Here is a 16,798-nt window from a genome sequence, read left to right as displayed (position 1 = left end):
GCTGAGGAAGAAGCCAATCATTGTTAACCCCGCCTACATCTTCCAACAGGGCACTGTGCTACCCAAGCTTGGTTGAAAAGGAAATTCTGGCAAGGCTGAGAAAATGAAAGCGGCGGCTCGTAATGTGGCGCATGTCCACGACACGCCGGCCATCATATGTGTCTAATGTAAGAACGTATGAACATGTAATACTACATGACCGTGACAGCAATGCTACAATGGCCGCTGAGGGAGGTCACACTACCTCTGTCTAATCGATCAGCATAAGAACAATAAAGGATGGCTCTCCATATGTTCTACTGCACAGTCCAGTAAAACCGTTGCCAAGACAATGGATCGGGAGAAGGGGGAGAAATCTCGCGATATGCTGCGAGTTCCTGCGCAGCCTGCGGCCTTGTAGTCCAATCCTCTGACACTGTGTGCTGGCGCCTCGTGTGAACCAGCGGGTGAGTGTCGAGCAGGAGCCGGTCATGTACAGCGTTAGACAGTCTATGTATGCTTGTTCATCACAACTGGTGTATAGCTATACACTGCAGCTATTAAGAGTGATGCAATTATAGGAGCGGGAGGTGAGGGATAGAAAATAGAGCAAAGTTGACCACGTGGCGGTTGTACTTTATCGGACGACCTGGTTGTGTAGACATCTGATAACGGAGCAGAATCACTCGGAGAAGATGTGTAATAAATCGTGAAGTGGCCTAAACTTTGACGGTCTAGCACCTTGGTCCCTGCACTTGGTTTTATCAGGGGACACTTGATAACCCTAGGACTATGGCAAATGGCCTGACTTCTGTTGCCTGACCAAAGATCACAGGGCTGTCCCGTGACTCTTTCGTCCATGTAAGGCCCGCTTGACATCTGCGTTTGGGTTTCCATAGGAGACCCCTTGAACGTAAAGCTATATGCATTAAAAAAAAAAAAAAAAAAACGTTACCTGGGAAACCCGCGGATCCCATAGACTATAATGGGGTCCGTGTGGTTTGTGCACAAAATATGCGGAGACAAAAGTCATGCAAGCAGCACTTTTCTCTACGAATGCTTAGTACAGAAACTACACGGACCTCTTTTTAAGCACATAACCCGAGCGCGGATGTGAATCGGGCCTTAGTGAATGGAGCTGCACTGTGAACACTGGGGTATTTTGACTGTGGCTTCTAGTCACAAAAAAAGCAGCAGTGCTCAATCTTTTTGGGTATAGCAGTTGCAGCACCCTGTAGGTCGTAAGCTGACATGGCAATCTTTGATTACGTAATGGGCGTCACGCAGCCAATGTCACTGTGTAGCCCTAGCCCACACAATTGTTTATCTTTTCTATAATTTTCTGTCCCCAGTTTTTATATTGGTTGTCTGGTTTCACATTAAACTTGGTCATGGGAAAAGGATTATTAAAAAAAAAACAAAAATAAAAGCTCCTTACTACCTAAAACCGCTGCGGTGCTTAAGGAGCCTTCACATGGATTTAACGCGCGTGTATTTTTGCAAAATACACATGTAAAAATAAGACTCCCATTGACTTCAATTACATTTTACAGGCGTATTTTTACACGTGTAAAAAATATCATTGAAGTCAATGGGAGTCTTATTTTACACGTGTATTTTGCAAAAATACTCGCGCGTTTACTCCATGTGAAGGCTCCCTTAGTTTCTACTGTTTTCCACCAGTGTGTCTTGAATAGGCTGCCACAGTAGCATTATGTGAACATGACTTCATGACAAAGGCCAGAACTTGTAGCAGTCATACGCTGTTGACCTATAAGAAGAATATTTCAGGCGCTCTTGTTTCCTAGGTGAATAGCGTTAGATTTTATTTTACATAGATGAGACAACTAAGTAAATATATAAATAGTAGAGATGAGCGAGTACTGTTCGGATCAGCCGATCCGAACAGCACGCTCGCATAGAAATGAATGGACATAGCCGGCACGTGGGAGGTTAAGCGGCCGGCTGCCGTCAAAGCGGAAGTACCTGGTGCATCCATTCATTTCTATGGAGCGTGCTGTTCGGATCGGCTGATCCAAACAGTACTCGCTCATCTCTAATAAATAGACATCAATGTAACACTAGGTTCATGCTAGCACTTGGGTTCCCATCCATCGGGTCTGCTTGGAGAACTGAAAGACGGAAACCCTATATGCTTAAAAAGCAGTTACACTTAGAAACCTGCAAACTCCATAGACTATAAAGTGGTCCTCCCAGTTTTTTCACTGAAAGCGGCAGAGAGAAAAGTCTTCCTTGCAAGATCTTTCTCTCTGCCCATTTTAAGTGGAATGTTGGACAGAGACTTGAACGCTAGTGTGAACCTAGCGTAATACAGGCCACCAGGTGTCATAGAAGATGCCAGACATTTCAGTAACAACCTTCTTCAGTGGAAGTGAAAGACCAGATGTGATTTTTAACTGACTGCAAATAAATATGTGATGATAGGATAATGAATAACGGTCATATATGTTGCTATGTATTTGAATAACACAATACAAGATTATTTAAAAGGGGCTCTGTCATTAGAATTTGGCCATTTGAGATATTCATATGCCTGAATAGCCTTTAAAAAGGCTATTCAGGTGCTTCTAATTGTTTTTTCAAAGAAACTCCCCCCCCCCCCCCCCCGTTTTTTATTACATACCGGTAAAACCAATATGTAAATGAGCCTGTCCGTGCACCCTGGGCGTTCTTGCAAGCCTCCGTGCAGCCCATGCGTCATACCCTCAAACCGCCCCCTCTTTTGCTTGAGCTCCGAAAATTACTCCTCCTCTCCGTGTAACCGCTTCCAGCGTCTCTCCTATCGCTCCTGTACATTGAAATGTCGAGCATGCGCCGTAGCGCTCCCTTCTGAGCGCTACTGCCCATGCCCCAGCACCATTTTCTTGTGTGCTTTCTTCCACTGTCCACAAGAAAATGGCGCTCGGGCATGGGCAGTAGCGCTCAGAAGGGAGCATTACAGTGCATGCCCGACATTTCAAAAGGTCTTGATGGAGCGCAATCAAATGCGCATCAGAGGGAGCCAGGCAGCATAAAGTATTATCAGGCATGCTGATTTTCTAAAAATGACCAGTGATTCTTTGCTGTACAACGCCAGCACTATGAAGCAGGAGTTAGGCGGATTTATGATTGGCGGATTTCTCCCTATTACTTTGCATATGGCGTAATCTGCCAAATTCTATGAAATGAACATGCATAATTGGCACACCACTGAAATGGGCAGAGAGCGCAGCATATGGATTTACATGTTCTCTTTAGGATAGATTCATACTGTGTATTTTGGATTCAACCAATATGCCTCCATGAAAAAAAGAATTTCTGATTCAGTTGCAGAATCCACATGCTGATTTAGGATCTCATAACAGAGATCTACAGGGACTTTGTGTGCCATGCAGATGGTAAACAATTATAGTTATGTACTAAAATCTTCGGGGCCATGTGGATGGTTGCCTTCTAAATTAGATCATCCATAAGGCGTATTGTCTAATAAATTTGCCCGATTGACAAACGGGCCACAAGATCTATTAAGAGGTTGTGGTCTCACTGATATGTTTTAGCAAATCAGCTGGGCGAAGTTGTACCACCTCAGCCCATCCTCCAATACCCACATCCACAGAATGAGGTGGGCGAGGCACGGATTGGGACTCGAGGCATGAAAGGGCCTTGTACAAAACGTGTTTCTGTTGTAAAGGAAATGATACCACCTCAGTGTTCTTTTGTAACACTAAACACAACCCACTAAATGGCATCAAGTAGAAGTAAATGGGAAGATAGGTAGTGGCAAAATGAGGTGAGCTCTCTTGTGCACTTCCCGTATTTTACGGACTATAAGGCGCACTGGACTATAAGCCGCATTGCCCATGAGCGCCTTATAGTCCGTCTCGGTTCATATATAAGGTGCACCGGACTATAAGCCGCAGTCCGGTGCGCATTATATGTTATAAAAAAAGTGCCGGCAGGCAGACTTTTCCAGCGGCCGCTTAACCCCCCGCGTGCCAGCCGCTTCTATTGGAAGCGCTCGGCAGGCGAGGAGGGGCTCTATCAGCAAAATCATGCTGATAGAGCCCAACCGTAAAAGTCATATTAAACTACCCCCCCCCCTTCCCCCCGTTTTAAAATAAAAGCCTGAAACAGAATGTGAAACTTACCGAGCGGTGCAGGGTGGGCGGGCATTCAGGCCTCCTCTTCCTCCGATGTTCCGTCCTCCTCCTCCGCCGCTCGCTAACTGATAATGGCCTGGGCGCATGCGTAGCCGTAGTAAAAGCATTATGATATTGCGCATGCGCCCCGGCCATTATCAGCGAGCGCCGGAGGAGAAGGACGGAACATCGGAGGAAGAGGAGGCCTGAATGCCCGCCCTGCACTGCTCGGTAAGTTTCACGTTCTGTTTCAGGCCGGCGTGACAGCAGGGCTGCCGGACACTTCCCATTCATTTCTATGGGAGCCGGCATGCGAGCGCTCCCCATAGAAATGAATGGACTGCTTTTTTCCATTCATTTCTATGGGGAGCGCTCGCATGCCGGCTCCCATAGAAATGAATAGGAAGTGTCCGGCAGCCCTGCTGTCACGCCGGCGTGTACGGCTGTGATACACGCCGGCGTTCTGTAGTGTGAATGCACCCTTACGGTGCCTTTTATGTATGTATGGAAGCGGCACGCAGACTTTGCCGCCGCTTCCATCCATATATAAGCCGCACTTACGATTTCTGAGGAAATCGTAGGTTTTTATGTGCGCCTTATAGTCCGGAAAATACGGTACAAGTGCTGTAGGGTAGCATACGTTACCGCTTCCCTGTCCATTCTGCTCGATTTCATATGTTGCATGTTGTCTGTGTTAGTAAGGTCAGTGACTAATTTAGCTTTATAAGGACATCTTGCACATTTCCTCATTTATAAAGGTTTGCCCTAGCGACAGAAATGGGAGATCACTGTTGATATATTTCTATTGATCAAATAATGGCCTATAATGCTATGACCTTAATCATCACATCTTCTAGTAGCTTTAAGTCAGTGAGCAAAGGCGACCCTCCTCCCGCTGCCAGGCATTTTGCTCTGGTTGCCATTGCAACAGGGATGCAGAGCATTAATTGGTTGCGAGTACTGCAGCAGTAGCCTTGGCTCTGGGAAATGTGAAGAAACACCCTTGGTTTCCATATCGCCTGAGTCGCATAACAGACAGTCTAAGCAAATGTCACCAGGATTTCCGATGTGATGGAAAAATGATTTCAGCTGTTCAGACATTGTTGGCTTGTCTGACATTGCATCATTTAGTAATCTAGCATAAATTGTTGCTTTATTATGCCTCCCACACAAAGGTATTGTATGATCGCTGATTCGTAGAAGCTGGAGAAGGGCACAAGTCACCTATATGCATATGTACAAAATACATTCATGAACAGATGTTATAAAAGCAATGCTTGTGCGTGCAAACTATACTTTTGTTTATTTAAAAAGCATACAAATGTTGCTCATGAGGCAAAATATCAAGACCATGTTAGAGTCCAGTGTTCGTTTTGATGTGCTTTGAACTACTACAATTTGGGGTACATTAAAGGCCTGTTTCCACTGGTAAAGTATCTTGTGCTCGGGTACTTGTTTGTTTCTTGGTTATGCTGCTGGAAAACTTCAGCAGGTGCTAATGCTGTCCTGTATGGCACTTCATAATTATATCGTTGTTGGGCTATGTTCACATCAAATCAGCCCACTCCCACCAAAAAAAAACAAAACAGTGATCAGATGTCCCTAAAGGTCTATTATGACCTAATGGGAACACAATGTAAATAAATAAAATAAACAGAAAAGTAATTTAAAAAAAAAAGAATTAAGAAAAAAAAAAATAATATGCCAATAACACTCCCTTATTACAGTTTCTAGCCCCACCCCCGACAACACAGTACAAGATAAAAATACCGTAAAGAAGAGGAATAAGTATTTAAAAAAAGGTTTTTTGCAACACTTTTATTTAATGGCTATTAAATAAAGAAAAGTGAAAAACAGACTTCTTTTCCCTCCTCTTTTGTTTATATTTTACTGGATATAAAAATTAAAAAAACATGCAAAAATAAAAACAACATAAAAATAAAGCCCTATGTGTCACCGAAGAAAGAAGCATTAATTGAATAATGCTAATGAGAAAAATGTTATAGCCCTCAAAGTCGCACATACAAAAAAAAACCTAAATGTGTGTGGATAGGAAATTGGCCTGGTATTGAAGTGGTTAAATAGGACTGTTTACCACCTCCATCAAGTCCAACTTATTAAATTATTTAATATTTTCTCTAGCCCCAACTTTTATTCAACAATCAATGCTGGTAGGTTTGGTGCTATTAAAGGTTTTGTCCCAGCTCAAGGATCCTATCTATATTGGTAGCTTATGTACATTGAAGACCTTTCCTAAAAATATTGCTTTAGAAATGCTGCTTTGTTTGCCTGCTATGTGAACTTATTCCTCCCATTGTTTACACAGGGTTTATATAACCACGGACCTGTGAGATAGGACAAGTGACATCACTCACTGCTCTCACTGTTATCTATAGCTCTGCTGGCAGGACATTCAATTCAGCTGATTGCAGTTTGCTGATAAAGCCGAGTCCATTCTCTATAAGCATGTGCCTATTATCTGATCTGTATATGTATTGTGATACTTCAGTGTCCCGTTCAGCAAGAGGGAAGGGGGGGGGGGGGAGAAATACAGCTAGTGAGAAGAAGAGACAACAGGCAAACTGCTGAAACAGTGAGATGGGAAAACCCTTTTAAGGCTCTGTGATGTCAAGAGGGTGGTGTCAAGGAAGAGGTGTGATTCTAAGCTCTGACAATGGCAGCTTCTGATTGGAGCTCTGACACTCCCTGCATGATACTGCCTTTCTGACACCTATTGATAGTGTTTTTGTTGTTTCATATAACATCAGATGTTGAAAACACACTAATAACGCATAGACTGCAAAAATTGAACAATAAACCTTATTTTGTGGACTGCAAATTACGCACGGTTGTGTGCATGATGCCTTAGTGTTCTATACAAACCTGTGTAATGTCATATACATTTACTGTGCATATTATTTGTAGAATAATATTCTACTTTTGTGGAATCAAATGTACCGTATATAGTATAAGCCGACCCGAATATAAGCCAAGGCCCCTAATTTTACCACAAAAAACTGGGAAAACTTATTGACTTGAGTATAAGCCAAGGGGGGAGATGCAGCAGCTTCTGGAAAATTTAAAAAATTAAAATGGGCGGAGTTTTTGGGTGCAGTAGGTGCTGGGAAAGGGGAGGGGGTGTTTTGGTTGTCTGTCTGCCCCTTCCCTGAGCTTGAGGACTGTTTTTTCGTCCCCCACTTGGAATTCATCCTGGCTGAATATAGGGTATCTGCGGTGCTCCTATTAACCCCTTCCCGATGGAACAGGAGCACTGCAGATACCCTATATTCAGTAGACCGGGCACTTTCAGACACAGGGATACCTAATGTGTATGTGTTTCACAGTCATTTTCTACTTTTATATGTATTCTAGGGAAAGGAGGGATTTAGAACTTTTAATGTTTTTAAAGCTTCTTTTCCCCCCCACTATTTTATGGGAGATTCTATACATTGATACTGCAGCTGGTCATAGAAAAATAAAAAATAATATTTTTTTTTTTGCTGACTCGAGTATAAGCCGAGGGGGGCTTTTTCAGCACAAAAACTGTGCTGAAAAATTCGGCTTATACTGGAGTATATACGGTATGTAGATATCTTCTGCTATGGGAATGCAGTTGCTGGGGCATGGGGTAACTAAGGGGTGCGGTACATGTTTACATGTTTCTTCTTATCTTATTCTTGGGCTATTAGGCTGTCTACCATGACTACAGGTATGTTCTTATGTATATTTTTTGTATGACCCTTCTGGCCAAGGTGTTTTCTTTCTTCTTTGTTTACTATACTGACCATCTATATACCACAAGTATTTCATTACTCTTTCTGCTGCTGTGACTCTTGCATACAATATCAGTGTGCATTATTTAGTTGTTACAATATTACAGTGTGGTATATATGTAATTGTGTGCTGCAGACTGTAATAATTGGTGTTTTTACACTGTAACATGTGATATACTTAATTATATATTTATTCACATCAGTCTGTTCTGCTATTCTGATTAGCCATGTACTAGTGCATGTGTCTATACTGAGGTATGTGTTGTGATTTTCGATATTATTTACTTCACATCATAGTTTGCAGTGTATATTGTCAGTTTATTCAGCCATTTCTTGAGCCATTCTTTTGGGTCATTATTAGAGATGAGCGAATAGTATTCCATCGAATACCTTGCTCACATAGGAATACATGTAAGCGGCCAAACACCAAGGGGTTAAGCGCATAGAATATTCACTGCGCTTAACCCCTTTGTGTTCGGCCGCTTACACGCATTCCTATGGGAGCGAGGTATTCGATCGAATACTATTCACTCATCTCTACTCATTATGTGTATTATGTCCGATTTTTTAATTTTTTTTTTTATTTTTTGTAGTAGCCTATATATAGGATGCATTATACTTGACTATTTTATTGCCCAAGATCTTATTATTATCTCTGATGTCTTTGTCCTTTTTGGCATATTTCATCTGCTCTGCTGTCATTATTAATTTTTTTGTCTTTATTATTTATTTATAAATTTGTATATTTTTATAAATATTGGTTATTTTTTGTAGGATTTTGTACTTTTTTTGGTTCTGTCACTTCTTTGTCCAGTTTTCTTGTCTAATATGTGTGTCTGGTTTTGATATTTTGAGGTAACTTCATTTAAGGTTCGGGTAACTGAGCCTTGAGTCTGCGACTATTGTTGTGCAGACAGATAGCATTTGTCCAGTTTGGTAACCAGCTTAGGCTGAGTTCACACCAGCGTTGGCTCTCCGTATGGGTATTCTATTCCCTTCTCTGCTTGAAAAATGCTTTTCTCTCCACATTTTTCACCCTCTTCAGGCGGAAACCACTCGTACCCATTATTGTCTATGGGGTCCGCAGGTTTCAGGGGGTAACTATTATTTTTAAATGGATGAGGTTTCCGTTCGGGGGTACCCAAGAAAACCCCCTAAATGGAAACCTGAAAACAGATGTGAACCTAGCCTCAACCAAAACGTAATTTATTTCTTAGTATTGTTTATGCACACCACATACTGCAGTCTACCAGAATTGTAAAGAACTGAAGTAAAGTACATAACAAGCTGTGCAATGCACTACAGTCCATAGAAGATGTACATAGGTCACAAGCAGACTTGGGCATCCACATGGCAGATGAGGTACAATGTGGATACATGTAAAGTTATGCATTTGGGTAAAAATAATCCAAATGCAAAATATGTCCTAGGGGGAGTAATGCTAGGGGAGTCGCTGATGAAGGACCTGGGAACTTGTATAGTACAGACCAAAAGTTTGGACACACCTTCTCATTCAAAGAGTTTTCTGTATTTTCATGACTATGAAAATTGTAGATTCACAACAGATTTTGAAGGCATCAAAACTATGAATTAACACATGTGGAATTATATACTTAACAAAAAAGTGTGAAACAACTGAAAATATGTCTTATATTCTAGGTTCTTCAAAGTAGCCACCTTTTGCTTTGATTATTGCTTTGTACACTCTTGGCATTCTCTTGATGAGCTTCAAGAGGTAGTCACCTGAAATATACATATGGTCATGTATTAAAATGGGTATGGACTTGCATAACAGGGATGTGATATTGCCAGTATATAAATCAATGGTGCAGCCCCATCTGGAATATGCAATTTAGTTCTGGGCACCAGTTCATAGAAAGGATGTCCTAGAGTTGGAAAAGGGGAGAGCTAGAGAAAAAAATACCTGCATGCTTAACCGGTTAAGGACCAGGCCCAGAAGTGCGTTAAAGACCAGGCCTCTTTTTTCAAAACTGACATGTGTCACTTTAAATAGCAATAACTTTGAGTCGCTTTAATTTACAGAAGTGATTTTGGGATTGTTTTCTCGTAACACATTGTACTTCATGTTAGTGGTAAACACTAATCAATATTTTTGTATTTATTTATAAAAAAAACTAGGAAATTTGGAAAAAATTGCAATTTTCAAAATGTGAAATTCTCTACTTTTCAGGCAAATAGTCATACCATCCAAATACATGAATAAATATTATCTACAATATCTCTGCTTTATATCGGCATCATCTTTTGATTGTCTTTTAATTTATTTAGGTTGTTACAAGGCTTACAAGTGTAACAGCGATTTTCCAGATTTACAAGAAAATTCCCCAAACTAATTTTTTAGGGACCACTTCAGTTCTGAAAGGAATTATAAAGGCCTATATAATAGAAACCCCCATAAATCACCCCATTTTCAAAACTACACCCCTCAAATTAGTCAAAACAGCATTTGGGATGTTTGTTAACCCTTTAAGCATTTCATAAGAATAAAAATAATATGGCGGTGAAAATTAGACATTTCATTTTTTTTCACTAATACATTCATTTAGACCTAAAATTAACACATTCACAAAGGGTTAAAGGAGAAAATGCATCTCAGATTTTGTTATGCAATTTCTCCCGTACACAGAAATACCCCACATGTGGGTGTAAACTGATTTTTGGGCACACGGCAGCGCATGGAAGGGAAGGAGCGACACTGGGTGTGTGAACAGCAGATTTTACTGGAATAATTTTCAGGCGCCTTGTCTCATTTGCAGAGCCCCTAGAGTACCAAAACAATGGAAACCCCCAAAAGTGACCCCATTTTAGAAACTACACTCTTCACAGAATTCATCAAGGGGTATAGTCAGCATTTAGACCCTACAGTTGTTTCACAGATTTTACTAACATTGGGATGTGTAAATGAAAAATTACTAAAATGTCACTTTATCCCCAAAGTTTTCATTTTCAAAAGGGGTTAAAGGAGTAAAAGCCCCCCACAGTTTGTTAAACAATTTCTCCTGAACACGGCAATACCTCATATGTGGCCATAATCTGCTATATGGGTACATGGCGGGGCTCAGAATGGAAAGAGCGCTATTTGGCTTTTGGATGGCAGATTTTTGGACGTCACTTTTGTAAAGCCCCTGAATTGCCAATAAAGTGGAATCTGCAGACATGTCACCCTATTTTGGACACTAGCCCACTCATGGGATTTATCAAGTGGCGTAGGGAGCATTTTTAACCCTTGAGTGTTGCATTTATTTAGTTTCCAGAAATGAAATCGCAACTGATAATGAGAAGTTAAAAATGAAAATTTTCCAGAGATTCGCCATTTCAGTGCCAATATGTTGTGCCTGACTTATGTCAGCAGAGACTCTCCAAAAACTGGTAGGGGGTATCCCGGGCACAACAGCTTTTAGAGCGTTCATCTCTGATACAAGGCGGGCATAACATATTGCGCACTGAAATGACGTATTCCTGGAAAAATGGTCATTTTCACCTCTCACAATCAGCTTCGTATTCATTTATGGATAATAAGTTATAGCAACACTTGGGGGTTAAAAATGCTCTCTGTACCCCTGGATAAATCCTTCAGGGGTGTAGTTTCCAAAATAAGGTCACATATCAGGCGATTCCACTTACTGGCTCTACAAAAGTGTCATGGCATCCAAAAACCAAACCGTCTGTGCTCCAAAAACCCAATAACCCTTCTTCCCTTCTGTGTCCAGCTGTGCCCTAATATCAGTTTATACCCACATATGACATTACGTCCGTTATCCCGGGTACACCAGTGTCATACATGTGGCATAAACTGCAGTTTGTGCACAGCAGGGCGCAGAAGGGAAGGAGCGCGATGCGGCTTTTGGAGTACAGATTTTGATGTTTGGTATCTGGATGCAATGTCATGTTTGTAGAGCCTGTAAAGGTACCAGAAAAGTGGATTCCACAAAGGAGTGACCCCATTTTGAAAACTGCACCCCTCAAAGAATTTATCAGGGGGTGTAGTGAGTATTAGTATCCCAGACGTGACTGCACAGCGGATGGTGAAGAGGGAATATATAAGCTGTGCGGAGAACATTGCAAACACCACATTCCCTACTATGTCCCAGTAGCTCCTATGTTTGGGGGTGTCACTCTGGGGGTCACTACTGGTGTCTTTTCACTCATAAGCTGTAAATCTGGGGTGTCCCCTGATATACGCTTGCACAGCTTATATATTTCCTTCCTGCCGCAGCCAGTTGTGTTCTAATGATTTGGCGATTTTGGTGTTTTTTTGTCTTCACGTTGGTAGAGGCTATAAATTCTTTATTTTTCTGGTGACGTGGCCATATAAGGGCTTGTTGTTTGCGGGATGAGATGCATTTTGTAATGACACCATCTTTGGGTGCCTACAACTTACTGAATACATTTTATTAACTCTTTCTTGCTGTATTTAGAAAAAAAAAATCAATTCCGGTATTGAGTTTTACCTTAATTTTTCGCCATGCAGCGTACAGTAAAAGTAACATGTTCCCTTTATTCTGCGGGTCGGTACGGTTACGGCGATACCTCATTTATGTTATTTTTTTATGTGATACTAATTCTGCAGAACAAAAACACATTTGGGGACATAAATCAATGTTTTTTGCATCGCCATCTTCTGAGAGGCGTAACATTTTTATTTTTCGGTTGACAGTGTTGGTTGAGGGCTTATTTTTTGCGGGACAATGTGTGCTTTTTATTGGCACTGTTGTGGGAGAAGAGGACGCATTTTTATTTTCTCATCCTTCCCTGCTGCATTCTTTTGATTCTATGATTCTGGAAATCGCTTTTATTAACCCCTTCCCGACATGCGCCGTAATAGTACGGCGCGTGTCGGGTCTGTTACTATGGCGACCGCCCGGGAGCCGGGCGGCCGTCATAGCCGCCGGGTGTCTACTGCTTTAAGCAGTAGACAACCGGCTCTAATGCCTCCGATCGGTCCCCGGACCGATCGGAGGCATTAACCCCTCCGGCGCTGCTGTCAAAGGCGCCGGAGGCGCCATTTTCCCGGCGGCGCATGGGCGCCGCCATTTTGGCAGGGATCGCCGGCTCCTGGAGCATGCTCCAGGGCCGACGTCATGTTGCCATGACAGCCGAGAGCCTTGTTAAAGGCTCCCAGCCGGTCTGCAAATTCTCTCTTTTGCAGGCTGGTCTATGCAGCCTGCAAAAGAGATGATGATTTTTTGCAATGCATTGCAATGCATTAGCATTGTAATGCATTGCATTAGTGATCAGACCCCCTGGGGTTCAACACCCCTAGGGGGTCTAATAAATGCAAAAAAAAAAAATATATATATAAAAAGTATTAAAAGTTCAAATCACCCCCCTTTCCCTAGAACAAATATAAAAGTAGTTAAAAACTGTGAAACATATACATGTTAGGTATCCCTGCGTCCGAAATCGCCCGCTCTACAAATCTATAAAAATATTTTTCCTGTTCGGTAAACGCCGTAGCAGGAAAAATAGTCAAAAGTGCCAAACCGCCGTTTTTTCACTGTTTTAATTCTGATAAAAATTTGAATAAAAAGTGATCAAAGCAATAACATTTCCCGAAAATGGTAGAACTAAAAAGTACACCCGGCCCCGCAAAAAAAGACTCCCTATGCATCCCCGTACACCTATGTATAAAAAAGTTACGGCCGTCGGAATATGGCGACTTTTAGAAAAAAAAAATTTTAACACAGTTTTGGAATTTTTTTTTAGGGGTCAAAATGTAAATAAAACCATATAAATTTGGTATCCCTGGAATCGTACCGAAACACAGAATATAGTGGACATGTCATTTTGGCTGCACAGTGAACGCCGTAAAACCAAAGCCCGTAAGAAAGTCGCAGAAATGCATTTTTTCTTCAAATCCACCCCATTCTGAATTTTTTTCCTGCTTCCCAGTACATTATATAGAATAATTAATGGTGGCATCATGAAGAAAAAATTGTCCCACAAAAATTAAGACCTCATATGGCTCTGGGAGCGGAGAAATAAAAAAGTTATGGGGTTTAGAAGGAGGGGAGTCAAAAACGAAAATCAAAAAATGCCATCGGCGGGAAGGGGTTAAGGAATAGAATTCATATGGTTTTGAAATCTCGTTATTTAGAGAAAATGCCTTATATGTCTTTTGTTTTTCCCTAGGCTTCAAAATGAGTGCGTGTGCTAATAGAGTGAAAACATGGCTGTTATCGACCTGGCATATTAAAGTTCCAGATCTGTGGTTAGAAGCTTGCATTAACTGGATACAAGAAGAAAATCAGGGTTCCTCTTTGTCCCAGGCTGTAGTCAATAAACAAGTTTTTGAACAATGGCTGCTCACTAATTTAAGAGATTTGCAACACCAAGTTCTACCCACAGCTATCTTGGATTCCCTAAAGTTTGAACTCTCTGGCTTTTATGCAGTACAGATAGATTCCTTAGTTGATGTCAGCCTTCCTGCATACTCTCAACTGCAGAAATTGAGAGGAAGAGAAAATATGAATGACCAGGTTACAGCTACAACACAGGCAACACAACATTCATGGGAATCCAAACCATCTCGAATGCTCATGCTACAGTTAACAGATGGCGTTCAAAACATCCAGGGAATGGAATACCAAACTGTACCATTGCTTCATGCTGGGCTTCCACCAGGAACAAAAATCCTGTTACAAGGTACCATAACTTGCCGTCTGGGTGTACTTCTCCTTAAACCGGAGAATGTGAAAGTCCTTGGTGGTGAAGTAGAAGCTCTTGTGGTGGAATATGCACAAGATAAAGTTCTTTCAAGATTGATCGGTGTGGAGGAAGAGCCTTTGCCACAGCGAACAACAGTACAACATGAGGCTACTACAAGACCGCAAGAGATAAGTGCTCAAGCCATTGACTTATCAGATGAAGATCTGCTTGCAGGTCTTAATGAGAACGAGGAATTCTCCATAAACAATAATACAGTTCCGGAAAGCGGCTATTATAGTAGAAGTGAAAATTCACATCACAGCTCAAGTATCTCATATATGGAACACCAGCAAACACCAGTATCAAGCACCAATCGCACCAGTATTAGACAAGCACCAATCACAGCCTCAGAACCTATACAAGCAAGTAATGTGGATGAGGTTTATGATTTAGATGATGATTTATTTTTAGAAGAAGAAATTCAGAGGGAATTAGAAGAGATGGCAATGAGGGAACCTGAGATCACAAACAAATCATCTGCAATAATAGTTACTTCGACGGCCATTACTTCATCTACAAGTATAATTTCTTCTACAGTTGTTGCTTCATCTTCAAGAATAGGTTCTTCTACAGCCATCACTACCAATACTTCATCTACTAATCAAACATCAATACCTGTAGTAAGCTCTGGTCAACTAGACCTTCCTCCATTTACCTACTTGTCAACTGTCTTGTCTTACCCAAGTACTACTGTCAAATGTGTGAAGCTGAAATCCTTTATTGTGACTTTAAATGGAAATCTTACCAGTAATAGTGGCATGTGGAGTATAAAAGCAAAGATATCGGATGGTACTGGATACCTTGACGTTGACTTCAGCAATGATGTCCTTACAGAACTTATAGGATTTTCAGTGCCTGAAATGAAAAAGCTGAAAAGGGATCCTAGCCAGCAGACTAAGCTTTTAGATGGCCTTCATACGTGTCAGAGGATGCTTACTGACTATTGTGGAATAATGACTATTTCATATAACCCAACAACATCTAAAGCAAGTGTGCTGGCTTTGCAAGATGTCAGTGAAGAAATTACTGAAAGTTTAAGGAGGCGATTAAATCGGTAAAAGGATATTGGACATTTACCTAACTATTAATATGGCTAATAAGAGTTTGCACTTTTGTAAAAAAAAAAAAAAAAACAACTGGAAAAACAAGTTGTAAAAGCATTTAAGCTGAAGCTGATGAAAATGACTATTTTGGGTGAATTCCATTTATGTTTGCTATTACCATTCCATGATGCCTTTTGTGTTCTCCTATAATAAAATGATGCAAAGCATTGCAAGTTTTGTCAAGATGACTATGGTAGAAAGTTGGTCCCCTGGACTGAAGCTGATGACACTGTGATATTTTTTAATACTGCTGTGGTTCAGGAGGATATGGCATACAAAACACAAGAGTTACTGTTTTAGATTTTGGAACTGATTCAACTTTGTTTTAATATCTTTATGTATGTTATAAATTACTCAGCAATCTTTTCCCTTTCATCAGCCAGAACCTGAACAGGATTGGAAGGCTGAATGTTCTCAATATTTTTTAATAGAAATATGAATATGAAAGGCCAAATATAAGTTAAGGAAATGTTAACAGTTTGTAAGGTTCCCTTTAAATGTTACAAGTAGTGCCCCACCATCAGGAGCTGATAATACCTCTTATCTGTTCTCTGGTGTCTTTATAATGCAAGTCTGCTGGTTCCATCCACTAAAAAATATAGGCTGTATCCAATTTAGGGCCTTCAAGTCAAGGCTGTGGAAACTAGTAGAAAAAGTCACATTCTGCAGACCCCTACCCAACCCTTAAAGGGATCCTATCATTCAAACGCATTTTTTTTTATGACTAACAGGTCAGAATAGCCTTAAGAAAGGCTATTCTTTTCCTACCTTTTGTTGTCTTCTCCGTGCTGCCGTTTGCCCAAATTCCCGGTTTTTGTCGGTATGCAAATGAGTTAGTCATAAAAAATGCGTTTGAATGATAGGATCCCTTTAACTGGGATTGATGTCCCTTAGCCCTGTTAACATTACAGCACCTGCCAGACTGGTGCTCAAGAAGGTGACTGGCAGTGGAGGGGACAGAATGGTGCTTGGAGAGGTTCTTCAATTAGCTCTTTACTTCCTCAACTTGTAAGGCCTCATTTACATACAGAATAAAATGTAATTTTTCAGGGAATGGTGGCAGTAGGCTGGCATT

At 41.1% G+C, this 16,798-nt stretch overlaps 1 protein-coding gene across 1 annotated transcript; it reads left to right on the top strand.

Annotated features, from left to right (window-relative positions):
- Nucleotides 1-96: 96 nt before the first annotated feature.
- Nucleotides 97-15,696, top strand: RMI1 (RecQ mediated genome instability 1). The gene is made up of 2 exons (XM_075277942.1): nucleotides 97-446; nucleotides 14,045-15,696. The coding sequence occupies exon 2, from the start codon at nucleotides 14,053-14,055 to the stop codon at nucleotides 15,676-15,678; it is 1,626 nt and encodes a 541-aa protein (XP_075134043.1). The 5' UTR covers nucleotides 97-446; nucleotides 14,045-14,052; the 3' UTR covers nucleotides 15,679-15,696.
- The last annotated feature ends 1,102 nt before the right edge of the window (nucleotides 15,697-16,798 follow it).

This window comes from Leptodactylus fuscus, chromosome 1, assembly GCF_031893055.1.
Source record: "Leptodactylus fuscus isolate aLepFus1 chromosome 1, aLepFus1.hap2, whole genome shotgun sequence".
In the NCBI taxonomy this organism is placed as follows: Eukaryota; Metazoa; Chordata; class Amphibia; order Anura; family Leptodactylidae; genus Leptodactylus; species Leptodactylus fuscus.
This window is presented reverse-complemented; position numbering and strand designations above follow the sequence as displayed.

Excerpts from the sequence above, each read along its gene's own strand:
- RMI1 (XM_075277942.1), top strand. The coding sequence starts at position 14,053 with ATGAGTGCGTGTGCTAATAGAGTGAAAACATGGCTGTTATCGACCTGG.